Source organism: Hyposmocoma kahamanoa, unplaced genomic scaffold (assembly GCF_003589595.1).
Source record: "Hyposmocoma kahamanoa isolate Upper Pololo Valley unplaced genomic scaffold, ASM358959v1 76, whole genome shotgun sequence".
NCBI lineage: Eukaryota > Metazoa > Arthropoda > Insecta > Lepidoptera > Cosmopterigidae > Hyposmocoma > Hyposmocoma kahamanoa.
In genome coordinates, this window is record NW_020653900.1 from 7312060 (window position 1) to 7332201 (window position 20142).

Sequence of the window (20142 nt, forward strand, 5' to 3'; positions counted from 1 at the left end):
CAGTGTACGCGTTTAAAAAAATGCGAGAACTTTCAGACGTTGAAACCGCTCAATTGGCTTACTTCAGTTACTTTCGTAGTATAGTGACATACAGGATTTTGCTTTGGGATAATGCCGCCGATATTAATAGTATCTTTGTTCTACAGAAACGTGCAGCTTGGGTAACTTTACAATTCGGGCCCCAGAGTCTCTTTGAGAGATAAATTTAAAGAAATGAGCATACTTACACTAGCGTCACAGTACATTTATGAAATGGTAATTGGACGTAGTTAAACAAAAAGGATCCAATGCACATCCAGTCACTTTCGAGATATGGCAGTTTGTAGTTTAAAAGTGTTTCTCACTCTTGTTTTATTTTCAAAAATTATAATATCATGTAACTCCAGAGATATTTATTTATGTTTATATGTTGGATTTTTGCTGATCTAAGAGGTTATACTTTATGAACCGTTTGGTACATATAACTTATTTTTTGATTATTTTGTGGATTGGATCCTTCGTGCTTAACTACGTCCAATTTACACTAAGAAGAATAGTAGTTTTTTTATGAAAAATATTGATAGACATAACGTTAATTCCAGGAATAAAGATAAACTAGCTGTTCCCGATGAGTCGTCTTCACAAAGTGACAAATTCATTTAGGGGGCAATATATACGCTTCTATAATAACAATAGATTCCGGTTAGTATTCAAAATTTGCCGTTCACGAGGTTTATACGAAAATCCGTGGTAGTGACCCGTTTACCTAATGCTATTGTAAATAAATGTGTACAAACGTATATTTAAATATGTATATTTTTCAGGGAAATCTGTCTTACGAATGAGCAGTAGAGTTTAATCAATATGACGGTTTCAAGTGTAATTTGGTTACCTATAAAATAAAGATATTTTGAGTTTGAGTTTACTGTCTCTTTCACTTTACAAACGTAAAGTCCCTTATACCGTAATATTCCACTGCCGTAATCCACTGTTCACTAACACCTACACAGGACAGCTATCTAGTTCTGAATTTATCTACCTAATTCGCTCCTAATCTAATTAACTCCAGCAACAAATACAAAACAAATCTGAACCCCTTTGACTATAAGCATATTTTTTTCTGACTCACCAATAGCTTTTTTGCAATTTCTCTTGCAAGTAGCAATTTCTGTGTTTACAGTTTGTTTATTGAATACCCTTTTTCCCTAGAGTTGCCAGTAAGTGATTGCTACCTTGCTATACATGCGCTTATTTTAAGTACTTTTTGATTGTTTCAGTTTTGGTTGTTTGCTTTTGTTGTTGCTAGAAGGAAAATTTGTATTATAAACAGAACAAATAAGTAGTCATCTATAATTATTTATTTAGCACATAGATATTATTTTATGTTATTCATTTTGAAATTATATTTATTTCTACAGCCCCACAGCTTAACGGTAAACATAAAAATACCAGAACGTCTAGAGTGTTAATTTCAGATATATTCCAGCTACCTATTCATCACAATCACTCATATTCGGTCATCATTTATAATGTGTACAGTAGTTACTATTTTTATTCGTAAGAATCTCCCATACAAACACTTTAACCTGAACAATGCAAACGATATGGAGAGATAGTATATAATATATAAAACGTATAATTCGATTTATGTAAAATGCTTATGATTTTTATATTTTACCTAAAAACGTTCACATTTTTTTTCGCGACACAAAAAATTCTTAATCAGATCGATTGAACCCCCACTACCAACACGTACCAGTAACACATTCGTGGCAAACGGAAGCTTGACTTGAATAATTCTGACGATATCTCATCTAAAACTAAGTATGGAGACTGCTGAACCGTGCTGACAATTGGGGATCAACACTAAATGAACAACAACTATTAAACATCTCATACACAAGAATTATTGCTCATGATCACAAGTCAAAAACTCAGGGTCCTTTTCACAAATGAATTGCGCTCGGCGTTCGCACCAGAAGTCGTCGAATAAACCTGATCGGTAAATCGCTCCACAGAATTCCGAACTTGAGTTGTTGGGCTCTCCGGGAGAGAACTTGTCATAGCCTGCGTCTTTAATGGTGTCACCTAAAAAGTATTTACACATCGGTATAAGTAAGCATAGTTCAATTAAATATAGACAATATTGAAACATAATCAGAAAACAAGTACAAATACGCATGATCTCAAACCATGTCACCAGAAAGAATCAGAGCAGTGGAACGTATTTGAGCAGTAATATTTTAGTAACGTTTACTTAGTGTTATAAATAATGCGAAAAGTACTCAAATACAGAAGTGAAGAAGAAGAGAAGAAGTGCGAAGAAACAGAAACTAAACTTAAAAGCACCTTTGTTATTATAACCCCAAACGCAGACGAAAGTTTAAATGTTACTAAATTATAAAATTGACCTGCTATATTGAAAACTAAAGATGTTCATGGTTTATTCTCAACCGTAAACAATTTTGATGTATTTCTATATAATATTGCAGAGAAACCTAAAGGTAGTTTCCCACAGGCCGTGATAATACCGATTGCCTCGCACAATCGAAAGGCACTGGCTTTTTAATTTCATAATAAAGATTAACGAATCATGCAGAATGACAACCCATCTATTTCAACCGCCTATTTTTGGTTATGTATTGAACAACATACCTTTTGCCATACTTTTTACCAACATACACTTGACACGTTTGCATTACCACGGCCTCTTCCCATGGTGCGAAAGTTCCAGCTCATATGAAGTGGTAGGTTAAATCGCGGGCTGTGTATCCATGTTAAGACTTACCATGAATAGTAAGCCATTCTCCATGTTCGTTCCAATCGTGAACTCCAACATGGGCCACTAAAGTCCAATATTCACCAGCATAAGGAATTGGAACTCCCATTTTTGTATACAATTCACTCAACACCTTTGCTTCTGTGTCACTGTTGATGACTGCAAGATATCCACCTTCGGCAGCACAGGTCATGTAAGCTCGAGACCAGGTACGAGGGAACTGGTGGAACTTGTAACAACTACCGGTACGTCTATCTAGTTTGTAAGCTGAAAGTCAATAGAAAGTTAAAATAGAACTCAATGAGGAAGTTGGATGATGTGAGATAAATACTTCAAAAAACAACGTGGAATTTCATAAATGTGACTCCATACCCTGCTATCCAATCTTACTTGTATAAAAAAACATAACAAGGATTGTTTTTGTTTCTAAAAAATGATAAACAAGGAAATTAAACAATTTTTTTCGGATCTAAATAAGGTATATTTGTTTTTTCTAACAAACCAACGTTTAGCGATTTAGATCCAGATAAAATGGTTTCATGTGTAACAATCGCGAAAACCTAAGAACCCGAAATGATAAACAATTTATCCGCACAAAGCTCGATGTTTCTTACAATTAAATAGTTAGTAAGAAAATGTCAATTATACTTTTCTTTACAAAAAGAGTATAAAAGTTGAGGTTTTTAAACAGTAAAACTTTTCTATGATAAAGAAAATAGTCGTACCTGTATCCGAAGTACCGCATTCAGACATAAACATGTTCGGAGCAGCCTTCTTATAACATAAGTACGGGAAGGTCTCTGCACAATTGACGTCAGCAAAAGTGCCATCGCTAAGCATTACTATGCATCCTTCTTTATCCTTGTCATTGTTTGGTTCTCCTTCCGTCCAGGTATGAGGGACCCTAGCAAGAGGAACTCCTAAATAACATAAAAACTAGATTAGTATTTTCTCCTTCAGACGTACATACGTTTATTATCTAGTGAGATTGTAATCCAGCATGTTTCAATTTTACAAAAAAAAAATACAATAAGTAAAGAATACTAAAAAAAATACGGGAGGTTAATACAGACTTCAGTGAAACAACGACATTTATGATATAGATTACTGAAATAACAAAATATTCCAGTGCGCTCTTTTAAAATTGATATTCTGAACATTGTACCTTCGACGGAGAAGTAGTCGCCTCTAGAGAACGTACTATGAAGACCCGTGAACACTCCACAAACACTAGTGTTTGAATACCTTAACATTGCGTACCTCAAACCTGGATTTAGAGGAGACGCTAGCTTTGAACCTGTAAAAGACGTTCCGAATGAACATCGTCGTGTAAAAAAAATACAATGGACAGAATTGTTTGTAGAATGATAACTTAACGAAGAAGATACCGTTTCGTATGGGTACACAATATTGTTCAACAACAAATGTTATTTAAGGGGCGCGTTGAGTTATGCACTTGCGCCAAAGTATAATATGACAAGTAGTCCAACTCCCGCCTGTTAATGCCTACACGTCTCTCGGAGAGTAGGGTTGTCACATTATTATCTTAGTTATACCTACAGGTTGTATACATAATTTGAAAAATTCAAGTATTTATCAGCCTATTTTCGCGCTATTAAAATACGTTTGTCAAATGCAGTACTTTTCTTTGTATATGTCAAATTTCTATCCTAAGGTTGCCCGGAAGAAATTGCTACATAGCAATAAGGCCGCCTGTTTTACGTTATCTTACTATCTTTATACCTGAGTTACTGTAATTAATATTAATTAACTCTAATTTTACAATATTTCATTCATTCATTCATTCATACTTAAATAATAATATTGATATTTTACATGCATAATGATTTATTATACATAAAAGTAACCATAAACAATAGTACATTGTGTATTAAGGACGGTAAATAAGAAATTACTAACGAGGGTCTATTAGAAACCTGAAGCCGAATGCTGAGGGCATTAGTTACTCGAGTTTTGTATTTTTATACCGTCCGTGATACTGTTTTCCTCATATTTGTGAGGACATAAATACAATATTTATTTCTTGTATGAATAATATGGTTCACAATACAACACAACACAAAAATTATGGATTTTGCAAATATTTTTTGTATCAACAGATGGCCAGCTAGCTATTCTTCCATAGATAGTACAAATCAAACTAAAATGTAAAAGCAAAGACGCATACAGCCACGATAGACTGTAAAAAATGCGACATTTTTATACAGAAAAAAAATGAAATCAGTTATAAGAAATTCTTAATAATGAGTATTTAAGTAATATGTGACTGGATTGAAATTAAATTTCTTTTAAATATCATTTTGAACACTAACCTTCCTTGTTCAAGCAAAATCCTTGTTTGAACTTGAACCTCACCTACTTAACGAAGTATGTCGTGCTATAAATTAAAAAAAAAACTCCTTAGCGACCATGGCTGTAATGGAAAGAAAAAAGGCCCGAGGGCTTTGTGTGGGGCATTATAGTCAAGTTAGCCACCATGCAATCATACTATTTACAAACAAGTGTGATGAAAAACATACATATTATTTGATGTAATTTTTAAAAACCGAGCAAACGCTTCAATTCTGTAACTCGAGTGCCGCGCGAAGCTATGCATAGGTGTGCGTCTGTACGACACGTAAGTCACACGTCTGTGCGACTCTGCGTGTACCGGTGTGCACACATGAACGCTGCGCTGCTACATTTGTATGGAGTTACAATACTTGTACTTGTTTTTACAAGCAGTATAGATTCTTGTGAAAGAGTTCGTCCGGGGAAGTACTGCCACCTATTTCAGCCACCCAGCAATAATGTGAGCTTTGCTGCTTTCCGGATTTGAAGGATAAGGGTGCTTATGAAATCACAGGCACATGGTACTTGTCAACTATAATAATACTTAACACTCTCAGCGCCATAGAACAAACGATTTTTTTTCACAGCACACCACGCCTGATCTTAAGTAACTTTTGCAGCAGGCCATATGGATGGCGCGCAGGACACACATTTTATTTCACAGTACGTCGCGTCTCATCTTGAGTAACTCTTGTAGCAGGCCATGTGGGCTGCCGGCGGGACACCTCCAAGCTATATCAGCAAGCCGCTTGGTACGCCGTGATTCTACCAAAAACATACGGATATCACCACTACGATCTGGATCAGTTGGTAGCAGAAGAACCAAACAATTTTGGCTGTGTTCGCCGAACGCACAACTTATATTGTCGGTTTCCTGATGCAACCTTTGACTAATCAGGACTAGAAAAATCGAAAATACATTTTGATTCTTAATTGTGGTACGCCAGCGATTCTGCTGGGTAAAATTCGAAAATACATGATAGCCTGCTGCACTTGGGTTTTTGAGGGCTGCCGGTGGCCCACATGCCTCGCTGGTTAAAATTCGAAGATACATAGTGGCCTGCTACAGTCAAAGTTTTGTGGGTGGCGCCCCACATATTGCATGAGAATGCTAAAGCTCTGAGCAGCACTGCAAGTGGAACGGATAGGCGTATCGCTTACCACCTGGGGCACGACTCGTTCACCCCGTCACTAGATATTATATAAAAAAAAAACTTGTTTCATAATACTATTAATGACTGCGCTCACTCTCCGAAGCCTGCACTTTAAATTACAAACAGCCTGGCTACAGTACGGCGGCGGCGCCGCGGGTTTCGAAGTTTGCCTCCTATGGTTGCCTCTATTATTATTGTGAAATGATGGAGGTCAATAAACTTTAAAGGAATACCGCGTGAGTGTATTAAGCCAAACCAAAAATCATACGTATGTAATTAGAGAACCTACCTTCCAAATGACATCTCAGTCTTGCCTCACGCCAATTAGCTGGTATTTCTTGATACTTGATGTATCCGTTGATATCTTTAAAGTAATCATAGTCACATCTAAATGTGCGGCCATCTGAAAGAGATATCATAATTTTTACAGATTTTATTAATACTTCGAAAGTTGTAATTGTTAAAAACAGCTTAATTGCCTTCTCTATTTCACATATCTATTGTGATCACTAATCTGTACATTTATTAATACACCATATCTGTAGTTGGCATCACACAGTGTAACTTTGTATTTATCATTATTTTTTCTAAATAATTACTGTTTTTTTTTAATATTCTGAGGACCATTGTAATTTTTGGTTTTGGGCTTTTATTTCTATACAGGGTGGCCGAGGATAGTGAAGTCAAAAAAATGTATGTATGTTCCGCGATTTTTCGTAGTTTTCTAGTTATAATTTTTTTATGAACTTTTGGAAAATTTTAACCGAATCGGCTATATTTTTTATTTTTTTCATTTTGTACCAGATTTTTTCGGGTTCTTTTCGTAACTTAATCTTTATGAATTGTACATTAACGCACAAAATTATTGGCTTCGTAAAATCAATGGAAGCTACGAAAGTTTTGACCTAAAGTGGAAAATTCGCGTTCGAGCGAGTGAGACTTGAAGTTTCAACTTCAAGTTAAAAATCTAAACAGGCAATTCCATAGTTCCTGGGAAACTTTAAAAACTGCACTAGAGTCTAAGCTTTTATATTAATACAAAAAGGTAATAATTAATTAACAGGCCATTATTCGCTCTGGTGCTTATGCATGGAAATAAAGCTTTCCTAACCGCTTTATAAATGTGGCGGCTCCCTAAAACATACTTTCTATGATTAATTGATAACCTCATTAGCTAACTATTTGTAGTCGAACGATTAATTATCTAGTTCGATAACCTTATGCGCAAGTTGTGACACGACCTCTGTGGCCCAGCACTAACACAATGGGTACCTGTTTTTCTAAATTGGTTCTGGTTTGGGAATTCCCTTTCTCTAATATAATCTCTAAGCATAGTATATGGAATTTATGACCAAGATCCCAAGTGTTCTAATTTTTTAAAAACTACTCATCATTGTAGTTGAGACTCCACTGACATTATATTGCAATTATGATAATATTTGTTACTCTACTAAAATATAGTTCTGACTCCATTTCAATAGAGTGTCAATGGTATGGCAGTGATAACATTCGTTCAATCAATCACTAAGGACATTACTATGCATATCTTAATACAAAATAAATCAACAATTTAGTATTTAAATTAAATGTATTTTTACGCTATCGACGTGCCATTGAAGAGCAGAAAGTTTAGTAGCAGTAGAGCTCTTTATGAAAAAGTTCGTCTAGGGAAGTACTGTCACCTTATGAGCTACCTATTTCCACCGCCAAGCAGTAATGTCAGCATTACTGTGTTCCGGTTTTGAAGGTGCTGGTGAAATTACAGGCACATGAGTCTTATCCACTTATGTCTCTGGGTGACGGGCGCAGTGGGAGTGCCCCTCAGATTTTTGTGATTTGAGCTCTGAGTGGCACTGCAACTGTTATAGACAAGCGTATTGCATACCATCAGACGCAAGAGTTATTCGTCTCGAAACTTGATATTATAAAAAAAGCCACTACTCTTTAACTTTTAAACTTTTTAACTTATAAAATCCTGCAGCAGAATTAACAAACTTTGGCCCAAGTAATTTGGTTTGGTGATCTGTTCTGATCAATAGCAAAATATAAAACACTTATACTCACTTAAGCAGGATACAAATACAGCCAAAATAATACCACAAAGAAGTACGATAGTTTTCATAGTTTCAGTTTTTTATGCAATAATTTTAACCAGTAAATATAATTCTCGTATTACTCCACCGCTATTATAACAAAGACTGTCAAACCACTAACGAGCTATGTTACCTTTTCTTCTATTTATAAAACGATGAAATCCATTACATCATCATTTGTCACTTAGTTATTATCAATATCTTAAATTTTTAATGTATTTAATTTGTGGTGCATTAAGTTCATCTAACGACATAAATCGTTAACGTTTCGAGAAATTAGTATCATTTATTTATTAAAGAAAAACACAGCCTATTACATTTTATAATATACAAACATAATTTAAGTATACTAAGGACTATTACAGGCTTTCTACAAAATAGTAATTTTAACAGACTCAAAGAATGCTCTCCAACAGTTTTAACTGTCTCCGTGGTCGAAATGTTACCATCCTGTACTGCCACGCCCGGGTTCGATTTCCGGGCTGGGAAAATATTTGTATGGCCTACACTTATTTCTTTCGTGAATTTGGGTGTAACTAGTGGTTGTCCATGTGTGTGTCCATGGCACCTGCGATACAACGTTTCCCTAGTGCGCGATTATAAGTGGGTGCGTTATTATTATCATATTATTTAAGTTAGAAACGGTTATGAGCACGGACGCAAAACTGCCAGTTATGTATGCTGCATCTGTAACCTGTAGGTTACAGAGTGTATCGCGCGCTCCCTCTGCCAGTGGATCTCGGCGGAGTCTGGGTGGGAACGGAGGTGGTAGACGAGAGAGGACACAGTGGTAGTTGGACTATCGAGCTGCACACACGCTACCTAGAAACTGTCCTACGTTCCGCCTAGTACCCATTTTGGTCTTTAAAATTAATAGAAAGTACATTATTCGATTTCATAGTGATTAGACTATCCAGTGTTACTTTTCAAAGTAATTTCAATGCACGATCCCTAAATCTACTCAAGCGATGTCTGAAAATTCAGTTCTACACCTTGACGGATCCAACATAACGTAATGGAAATAAACTACTAATTTTTTTTTACATCAACTTTTGATTTTTATTTTATTTTTCATTTGGCGTGGATAGCCAATGCAATACATACTATACTAATAGCGTAGAGCTCTTTGTGAAAGAGTTCGTCCAGAGATGTACTACCACCGCACTTATTTCCACCGCCAAGCAGGAATGTGAGCATTACTGCGTTCCGGTTTTGAAGGATAAGGGTGCTGGTGAAATTACAGGCACATGAGACTTGTCAACTTATGTGTCAGGGTGACCGACGCAGTAGCAGTACCCCTGAAGATCTTTGCGATTTAAAGCTCTGAGTGGCACTCATACTGTTATGGACAGGCGTGTAGCTTACCATCAGGTGCACGATTTGTTCGTCCCATCACTTAATATTATAAATTTTATTTTCACACAAAAAAATAATGAAATCGCTTTAAATGGTGATAACATTGTGCAAAACACAGTAACGCATTTGGGAGTCGTTGGGGAGGAGTGAGGACGCTTGCACATTTGAACTTACTACCTTACTACCATATACAGACAACAAAAATTTGAAAGTTTATTTCTGGTAAATTTATTGTTTTGTGAACAGTCATAGAACTAGAGTTGTTTTTTATGATGTTAGTAATATGTAGTCTTGCGAGATTGTTAGTATTTTACAAAAAATCCTGTTTAAAAGAAAAAAACAAAATAAAATCTTACCGCTTGGTAAATAAATAAATAAAAGTTGTAAAATAAACAACGGCTTCATGTTACTTCCCAAGTTCGAGTGATAATAAACAGGTCTTTGTAGAAAAAAAAGAGAGTTTAAATTAAAAAAGTTCTTGTAATGTAATACTAACGCCGATTTCACGCTGAACAAGTACATCAACGTCGCGTCGATATGGAGAAAATGTCAACAGTGGCCAACCATATCTATGTACTAGCGTACTAGATGCGGCGTTCCTAACACACATTGTATTTGACTGATGTGCTGTTAAGGCATAACAAAAATATTAATATAATAATTTACATCGGTGCATTGCTCACATTTCGCTATTTGACTAATTGTGGTAACATGAATTTAAAGTTTTAAATCATTCACATTAATTTGGTAAGTAATGTTGTGGTTTTTGATTAATTCGTGTATTCATAATATTAGATAATCGCGAAATGCTAAGTAAAATTTCACACCATCCATCTCGTTTCCACAAGCACGGAATGGCGCGTGTTAAAACAAGACAAAACATATTATCATAGATTAATAATAAGCCACAGAGTATTCCGACTACGCAATATCAGACTTACGTTATAATATGAAGAAAACAGTTAAGTATACTATGGTTACCATACATAAAAGAAAATATCATCATCATCATATCAGCCGGAAGGCGTCCACTGCTGAACATAGGCCTCCCACAAAAATTTCCAGACCAGCCGATCGGACGCGAAGTGCATCCATCGGTTACCCGCTGTCCTTACCAGGTCATCTAGTAAGGGGCCGTCCCACTAAATATTTTCGTGGTCTCCATTCAAGACCCTTTCTGCCCCAACGGCCGTCAGTTCTACGAGCTATGTGCCCTGCCTACTGCCCCTTAATGCTTCGAGCCATTTCGATGACTTTCGTTCTTCTACGGATGTCCTCATTTCTGATTCGATAGTGAAAATACCATATATAAAAAAATATAAAAAAAGATTTGGCCGCATGATCTTTCGATTAAATCTTTGCTTGTCCGCTAGAAAAAGCAAATAACACAATTTCAAAAACTCGACTGTAATGTTGTAATTATTAATACAAAGATCGAACACTCAGAAAAAATTCCTTCGATTCGGTCGGATTCGAACCAACGTCTTCTTGCATACCGTGCCAGACGCTATACCAACTAAGCCACGGAACGAACCAAAGAACCTCACGAATTTTTCTATGTGCTTGTGTCGTGTTTTTGTACTTGGTTTTTCAACAACTTTTTAGTCGTAGCGCCATCTATGAGAAATCTATTACAGATTTATCACCCAGTTAGAACCTTTACAGCTACCAGTCCTGGCGAGAGATGTCGCTATTCACTGTATTTTAAATTTTTATTGAATTGATATTCAATTTTTTTTTGTGAAATTACTCCACTAAAAATCAAATCAATCAATTCAATCAAACCAATCAAAATCTTTTTTTACAGCTATCAGCAGCTGACTAGAGATGTCGCTTTAATAATAAAATTGATATAAAGTTTATTGAATGTTGCGATGTTTTAGAACCATGATGTTTTTTTCAGTAAAATTACTACACGTTTGTTATAATTATCAATACAAATATCGAACACCAAGAAACTTCTTCGGTCTTATGAAAAATAGTATCATTTCCATTGTCTAGTAATCGCGAAAACCTTAGGGTGTATACAAATCTGCAAAACTCTGCAAAAATGTGAACTAAAGAACGACTTCATTTTCCTTTCAAAGTTCGAGTGACACTAAAATAGGTCTCTATATAGTAATATATAGAGATATACCTATAAGAAAAAAATAGTTTTAAATAAAAATGTAATCACTTCATGAACAAAAAGTAAAATGTTATGAACACTAAGTTATTAAAGTACAGCCGCTTTTCGATGGTAAGTTATACATGTACGCCGATCGTAAAAATGTCGGCGTAACTTGTGTTTTTCAGGTGTGTAACAAAAAATTGATAAACATTGTTTACATCAGCCTTTAATTTCATTTTCAATGTTTGTGCACTTCAGCAAGTGTGTACCTAAGTACTGCAAACAAAAATAAATCAACTTAAAAACTACCTGCAAAACAAACAATCACTTAAAAATAAACGCTTTTTTTAAATTTAAAAGACAGGAACGTAATTCATTATAATTCTATGAAAGTGTATTATATTTAAATATAACAAATCATTTACAACTTTTATTTTTCACCGATCAAGTACATCAACGGCGGTATGCGACAAATGTCAGCGGTGTGGCGGCGAGGTTCATACGTCTGAAGTAAACATGCATGTTTCTAGTAATGGCTTAGTAAGTGAAGAGTCGGAATTTAAATAAAAATACGTAATTATTTTTTTTAATGCACGCACAGAGCCCCACAATAGACAAAATCTGTATCGCGGGTACCATGGACACACACATAGACAAATTACACCCAAACTCACGAGAGAAATAAATCGGCCGTCCACTAACTAAAACGCGGATGTGACAAATGGTCAAATATCTGATTTAAATAGCAAAAAATAGAGCACAAAATTCTCCTTTAAAGACAGTTAAAATTAGTTAACGTGTTCGATTTATCGGAACTTACCCATGCATTGCTGAAATATCATTAACCAATTTCAATATTCTAAAACTGGATCATGGTTTTTTATAATATCTCAAAAAATCATTTTGTCACTTAGCCGCGGTTTGGTTAGCTGACGGCAGAAATGTAGACCTTACAAATATTTCTCCCGGCCCAGGAATCGAGCCCGTGTCCTCTGCGTGGCAGATCAGCATGGTAACCGTTCGGCCAAGGAGGCGGTTAAAAATACGTTTTCAACTGAAGGTAATAATTATTTTTACATCATTTGTGAGTGGATTAAGAACCTCAGTAAAATTCCTGGCAAAAATTAACTTTTCATTGATTGATTTCAGAAGGCAAGCGCATTGTAACTTAAATGATGGCTGTGGTGTTATTAGCAATCGTGAAAACCTAAGAACCTAAAAACAATAATAATGTACAACATTAAGTTTTTTTTTCAACGGGAATAAATTTAAATGGGGCATTCATTCATTCATTTTATTTAAGAGCCATGCTCTTGTCGGTGTAGCCTCCTCCACTCCTCACGGTCCATAGCCAACTCCTTGACCTCCCTGTAACTGCTCACATTTCTACCATTTTTGCTACTTTTTCGGGAGATATTGTGCAGTGGTTTCCCGCTTGCCTTCTGCACCGCGGTTCATCGGCCGGGAGGTCGCCCGCTGATATCTAGATAGAAGCCTTTTCAGAACATACTTCTTCCGCCTTCTACAAGTAATAGCACCGCCGCTGCCCGCTGCTAGGGGAAAGCTTTTAAAATGGCGGCTTTTTCTCGCCATGTCACAGTCGTCGTCGTAGGACTTTACGCAGTATTTTATAAGCAAACCCATCCCACCGGGTTTGCCACTACACCCTGTTAACGCTGCCGCTGCTTGGTTGGGGACTGCTTATTCAATATATTCGCAGCTAACCACCATATCTGGTGGCCATTCACTATCCACCACCTGTGACCCCGTTGGTAGCCTACAGCTCAGCCCCAACAATGGGGCAGCATGGGGAAATTCGTTACCATATGATATACAGCTAAACTGTCTTACGAACCATTGCGATCTTTTTTGTGAAGACTGTGCATAAACTTTTGAGTGCCATAAAAGCGTATAGTAAGCCTATCCTATTTTATTTTATATCGTCTCATATTTGAGTATTGTGTAGTACAATATCGACATGAAATTCAATCACGGAACAATTTTTTACGGAAAAAGATTTTAAGTGATTTGTGCACGAGTAAGTATTTCGATTATGTTTTACAACATTGCGTTCTCCAATGTATAAAAAAACATTCCATTAAATTTTATCAACTTCTACTGTCTCGATTTTTTATTCATAAACATGTTCTTGAGACGCGCTTGTGTTGTGTGTGTACGAGAATAATATTTAACACAAGCGCAGTTACTTTACACAATTTAACCTCCACTGGGTTCGCGCAGTAACAGATTAATTTACTTAAATTTTTATTAACATAAACGTCCGCAAAGTAATGCCTCTATCTTTGAATTATTATTAAATAAATTAGTTACGTGTACATACGCTCATGTTCAATTTGTAGCAGTAGAGCTCCTTGTAAAAGAGTTCGTTCAGGGAAGTAGTTTCACATTACCTATTGCTATCGCCAAACAGTAATGTGAGCTTTACTGCGTTCCGGTTTTGAAGAATAAGGGTACCGACGAACCAGTCGTGCTTGTGGTGGTAAGCGACATCCCTGTCTACAACAGTTGCAGTAAAGCTTTTTTTAGCAAAGCTACTTAGAACTTTAAATCGCAAAGATCTAAGTACCTAAATATCACTGCACCTTTCACCCTGAGACATAAGTTGACAAGTCCCAGGTGTCTGTAATTTCACCAGCACCCTCCAAAACCAAAACGCAATAAATCGTCAATCAGTAATGTGACTGATTGACAGCAGTAATAGATAAGGTGGCAGTACTGCGATGACAGACCACATGACTACAGCATTAATGATATTCTCTCTGGGGGCTCGAACTGAAAATAAAAATTTGAACAATTATAGTTTATGAAATAGGAAATGAAACTATTTTCAGATCTAAATCGCGTATATTTGTTTTTCAAACAATCTAACGTTTCGGGCCCTTTACAGGTCCCATAGGCACGACTTACTGAGATGGTAAAGTCATCAACCAGTTATGTCTACTATTAATGCAGACCACCCTATTTTTATTTTAACAATATAGATTTTTATTGAATTTATTTTATTATTAATTTACAATGGTAATTAGAAAAAAATTCCCTGTTGAAATTAGGACTTTTTAAAATTTCAACGTTCTTTCGCAGCATCCTGAGTAGATAACGGATTTCTTTTGCAATACCTGGGTTTCGTCAAACTTAATTGAGTGTCTAGGTTTATCCATGGTGTGATCGCAGACTGTACTTTTTTTATATAATATCAAGTGACGCGACGAACAAGTCGTGCGCCTGATGGTAAGCTACGCGGCTGTCCATAACAGTTGCAGTGCCACTCAGAGCTTTAAATCGCAAAGATGTGAGGGGCACTGCCCATGCGCCCGTCACCCTGAGACATATGTTGACAAGTCTCATGTGCCTGAAATTTCACCAGCACCCTTACCCTTCAAAACCATAACGCGGTAATGCTAACATTACTGCTTGGCGGCAGAAATAGGTTAAGTGGCAGTACTTCTCTGGACGAAGTTGCTACTTATTTACGCGACGACGTTTGACATTAGCCATAAATATGGTCTTTGACACGGATACAAATACTTCGCTTCGTTTATCCAATATAAGAGAGACTGTACAGAGATGTTACATTTCAAGCATCTCAGTAATTGAGAAATCTTTGTCAGGGGCTTGAAATAGATCTTGTTAGACGCACGCCTGAGGATTCTTCCAATCTTGTATGTAACAACTCTCACATAAGGTAAAATGGCAGTTCTTCGCTAGACTGTTGATGGTTTCACATGGCGTCTGCGGCATTAGCTTTATCGACTGAAATAAATATGTCACCGAGAGGTTTATCACACATTTCATGTGATATTATACTATCATGCTTCGGTCACAGGTTATATAATAACCTTATATAAATACCATATAAATATATGGTACTATAAATATATTAGGCAAAAGTGGTGTAACCCATATTCAATATTTTTTCTACAATATTACTTTAAATGATATTGAAGTGCATAATTATATTACATTTGAATTCTATTTTCATGTTTAAAAAATATTTAATTATTAAATTAATTAATAAAAATTAAAATAGCATCCAAATATAAAATACCGAATTATGTATTTGATGTGTTATGTAAAAAAATGATTGTGTATTACACCAACAGAAATCTAAACAAATAGGCACTAGAAGTGTAAATAATCTCAGTACAGAGTACTAAAAAACACTACATCAAAATTTCGTGGAATTACATACATCTATTTGCCAAGTTTTATTGAAATCGGTTACCGGAAAGTACGCGAACCGCATTCATCCCCTAGTTTGCCACTCTTAGAGGTGGAATGTTTTTTTTTTTTCAAATTTAAATGGGACCATTTCTGAGGTACCCTTTTTCCGACAAAAAAAGAATCATCAAAATCGGTTCACAAATGTCGGAGTTATCGCGTAACATATATAAAAAAATACATAAGAATTGAAAGCCTCCTCCTTTTTTTGAAGTCGGTTAATCAGTTCCTTTTCTTGCAGTAATATACCGGATATTCAGTTGTCTTTAACATCAACACATTTGGGAAACTAAAAACAAAATGTAGGGTATTAAACTGTTTTTCCGAATTTAAATCGAGTATATTTGTTTTTTCAAACAAACAGGCCCTTTACAGGTTGAGTCAATCGTGATCATGGGACCTGTAAAGGGCCCGAAACGTCGGTTTGTTTGAAAAAACAAATATACGCGATTTAAATCCGGAAAAACAGTTTCAATTCCTACGTGTAACAATCGCGAGAACCTAAGAACAAAATATATTTACCTGGTCATTATATTAAAAATACGTATGAAACGTAGGTACATAGAGGATGTAATTCACATTAAGTTTGACACTTATTTAGATCTATCAGTTTTCTAAAACATTTTATTGTTTAAACACATAATTAAATGTTGGTATACTACCGACATAAATATTTAGTGCGTTATTATAACAATGGTGGATACTATAAAAAACAACACGAGTAAGCTGATTCCCATAGTGAATAATTTAAATTTTAATAAAAACAGCCTTTGTCCTTTGAAACAAATTTACTGGTGAAATATAATTGGCGTAATTACAGCTTGTGGAAGAGTTTCCGCAATGAGATATGCTGCAAATGCTGCAAAATATCATTTTTGTATTCTGTTTCACTTGTGAAGATTTGAACAATATTGAATTATACCCCGTGCATTGGTGCCGTAAGTGACACCAATGCAACGCCATTGTCACCGCGTAGGTATGCGACTACTATTGCCTGTTTATTTAGATTTCTGTACACCACTTCTGCGCTGATAGCCTCAAATAACATTGACGTGTTGGAATGTCTCTATTCATTTGTTTCACTGGAAGAGGGACTGTAAGAGCGTTTGTACACTACTTATTCTACTTCTCGGCTTCGAATCGGACTTAGTACACAAGCGACATCCGGAGTGGGTCCGAGTTTTCCAGACTTGTATAGTCTCGGATTATGGAACGAATATGTATTGTATGCAGCGCTCAATTGCGCTAAAGCTTATGTTATACAGATAAAGTACTGGCACAGATTACTTGATAGTCACTACCTACGTAACAGCATCACTCTCATACAGGAGTAGGTCTCTAACCACTCGTAGGGTTATGATATGTGTAGATGTGTCAATATCAAAATCTTATGTCAGAACATCAATTTGAAATGGTACATTTACGCACTTGACTACTGACAAGACACACACTCGCGAAGGCACGCACACGCACGCACGCATACACAAACTACTTTAGTCTGTCTTTAAAATGTTCTTACCTACTTATAAGTTTTTACTATTCTACTTGACTTATGCAAAGCTTCTCCGAGGTGGAATTAATATGAAGAGTAATTAACCTAGCTTCGAGGGAGGGAGCCTGGTGATCAGTTATACAGGGATATAACTCTAGTACTGACACCAGATTCTCACAACGTGCATAACACTAACAAAACTCTGTATTTTAGTCTTAAGTAAGCCTTGTGAGAATAATAAACATATAATTCATTCCTATAATAAAATTATGATTAGAATAATAAAATTATGATTCATTATGATTTATTCCTGTGTGAGCGGCCATGCGGTCACAAAACGTGGAGATACGACAGCGAACAAGGTTCGTAGACGTCGGTATGCGGATCGCGAGCTTAAAATGGAGATGGGCAGGACATGTTCCTAGGCGGGACGACGACCAATGGACCAAGGCGGTCACTGATTGGTACCCGCTAGAAACGAGACATCCTCGAGGCAGACCACCTGCTAGATGATCGGACGATATCGTCGGGGCGGCCCGAAGATTGTGGATGAGATTCTCACAGGACCGATTGAGCTGGCGTGCAAAAAAGGAGGCCTATGCCCAGCAGTGGGTGTTAACAGGCTGAGATGAATGATTCATTCGTTCATATAGAATTGAAAATATCTGCGCTATAATAGCCTACTAAATCTGACTAATGATACCAGGCGTTCACTACGAAGAAAAAGGAACCTAAACGCGCGTTCAGAGAGGTGACAATAACGTTGCCCGCCGTGAGCAAACGTGCGAAGCCGAAAGCTCATAAATGAAAGATTTGTATGAGAGCTTGCGCCAACGTCGGCGCACTCTTCAGCAGGCACTTATCGCATAACCTTGAGCGAGGGGCGGAGTCCTGCAGGGCTAGTATAACGGGGCGCGACTAGCGCGAGAGCGACATAAAGCACGAGATAATACTATTCTCGCATAGAGACCTCGCGCTTTATGTCGCTCTCGCGCAAGTCGCGTCCTGTCGTGCTAGTCCTACTGGTACTGGTCAGACAACGTCTAAAGATAATAATGATCCGTAGTTGAGGTGAATACAATTCTTGGTACATTCGTATCGCAGACACACTTACTGAAAGATATCTAGTTTGTATTATGTGCCTTTGTTTTTTACATACGTGGCCAAGTACATACATGATACTGACATAATTGTAACTTTGAAAACTGGCTGTTCTACCTGCTGTTTTCTAGTCGTAGAGTTTTTAGTAGCTGTAAAGCCCCTTGTTAAAGAGCTCGTTCAAGGAGTACTGCCACCTTATTTATTTCTGCCGTTAAACAATGATGTGATGATTAATTACTATGTTCCGGTTTTGAAAGGCGAAGGTGCGAGTGTAATTACATAGGACTTGCCAATTTATGTCTCAGAGTGACGAGTGCAGTGGCAGTGCCCCTCAGATCTGCAACAGTCATGGATAGTCGTGTCACTTACTACCAGGTTTGTTCGACCCGTCGCTTCATATTATAAAAAATATTCTCAACTTCAACATTAATTTTAATAATACTCAATAGACTTCACTATTGGACTACGTCATTGACGCGTATGACGTCACAGGTGTGTCGTTCATGACTGCTCTACAGTTGGCGTGACACGAAAGTGATCATGTTCATATAATAAAAACTATCGTCCAATCAATATTTTTGTGGAATAATAATTCTTTATTCCTAATTCTTATTATTTGCGTGTCATAATAAAATTATTTGCATTTTTAAATAAAACGGAGGTAAGGAAAGAAACGTTACTGTATTCACCGTTCTCGTATTATCTTGTTTTTTTATCCCTTTAATTATTTTTCAAATGAAAACTATTAAAAGTTTGGATTGAATTCTACATTTTAGCAACTAATCAAATATTTGTCAATAATTCGCATTTAACTTTTCGTATTCTTTTATTGTCTTACCAGTACGTGCTTTTTAACAACCGTCTTAATTATTGACTTAATTGATACATACTTATATTTATTTGAATCGGGTGCAAAGAAACCAGGGGCATAACGAACGGATCCATTAATTAATTTGTATGCTATAAAATTGGCAATAAGCACTGAAACAATAATGTTACTTCAGACCTTCTAGACGTGCGTACACAATTAATGATTTTATTGATTGGTTGATTAATTGACACTTTTTACGAGCCCAACTCACAAGTTAGTAACTAAGGAGTATGTGATTGGAGTATATTATAAATTATGTAGAAAAAACAACAAACCAAGAATACTAAGCACTGAAATTGGTAAATTGATATACTTTTCTAAATTGTATTTAATTTTATTAAAAATAATCAAACTGAATGTGATCGAATCGATTCTGCCATTCAATTTAAATAAAAATTAAACCCGCTGTTTATACATCACCGGTTCCTCCTTCGAAATAAAAATGTTGTCCAATGACCCTTCAGAATGGGTTGAATCATTCGCATTTAAATTGCTCCATGTGTTGATGAAATTTCTCCTGTTTGAGCCCTCTTTCCACAATATACTGTAATCGTTTTGAATCTCCTTTCTCTATGAAGGAAATTTTCGTCGCTATGGGTCACCTTAAAGATACATC

General features: G+C 36.2%; 1 protein-coding gene across 1 annotated transcript; it reads right to left on the reverse strand.

Moving 5' to 3' along the window:
* Positions 1 to 1376: 1376 nt before the first annotated feature.
* Positions 1377 to 10171, reverse strand: LOC113232417 (secretory phospholipase A2 receptor-like). Its single transcript, XM_026467129.1, has 6 exons — positions 10070 to 10171; positions 6554 to 6667; positions 3924 to 4055; positions 3484 to 3678; positions 2768 to 3025; positions 1377 to 2067 (listed from the first exon to the last, which is right to left on the reverse strand). Exons 1-6 carry the CDS (start codon positions 10116 to 10118, stop codon positions 1886 to 1888), a joined length of 930 nt encoding a protein of 309 aa, XP_026322914.1. The 5' UTR covers positions 10119 to 10171; the 3' UTR covers positions 1377 to 1885.
* Between the last annotated feature and the right edge of the window lie 9971 nt (positions 10172 to 20142).

Bases quoted from the DNA above. Each gene is read 5' to 3' on its own strand.
- LOC113232417 (XM_026467129.1), bottom strand. From the start codon at position 10,118: ATGAAGCCGTTGTTTATTTTACAACTTTTATTTATTTATTTACCAAGC. The intron at 6,668-10,069 runs GTAAGATTTTAT...TATCTCTTTCAG, and splicing joins ATTTATTTATTTACCAAGCG to ATGGCCGCACATTTAGATGT. The intron at 3,026-3,483 runs GTACGACTATTT...ATTGACTTTCAG, and splicing joins ATGCGGTACTTCGGATACAG to CTTACAAACTAGATAGACGT.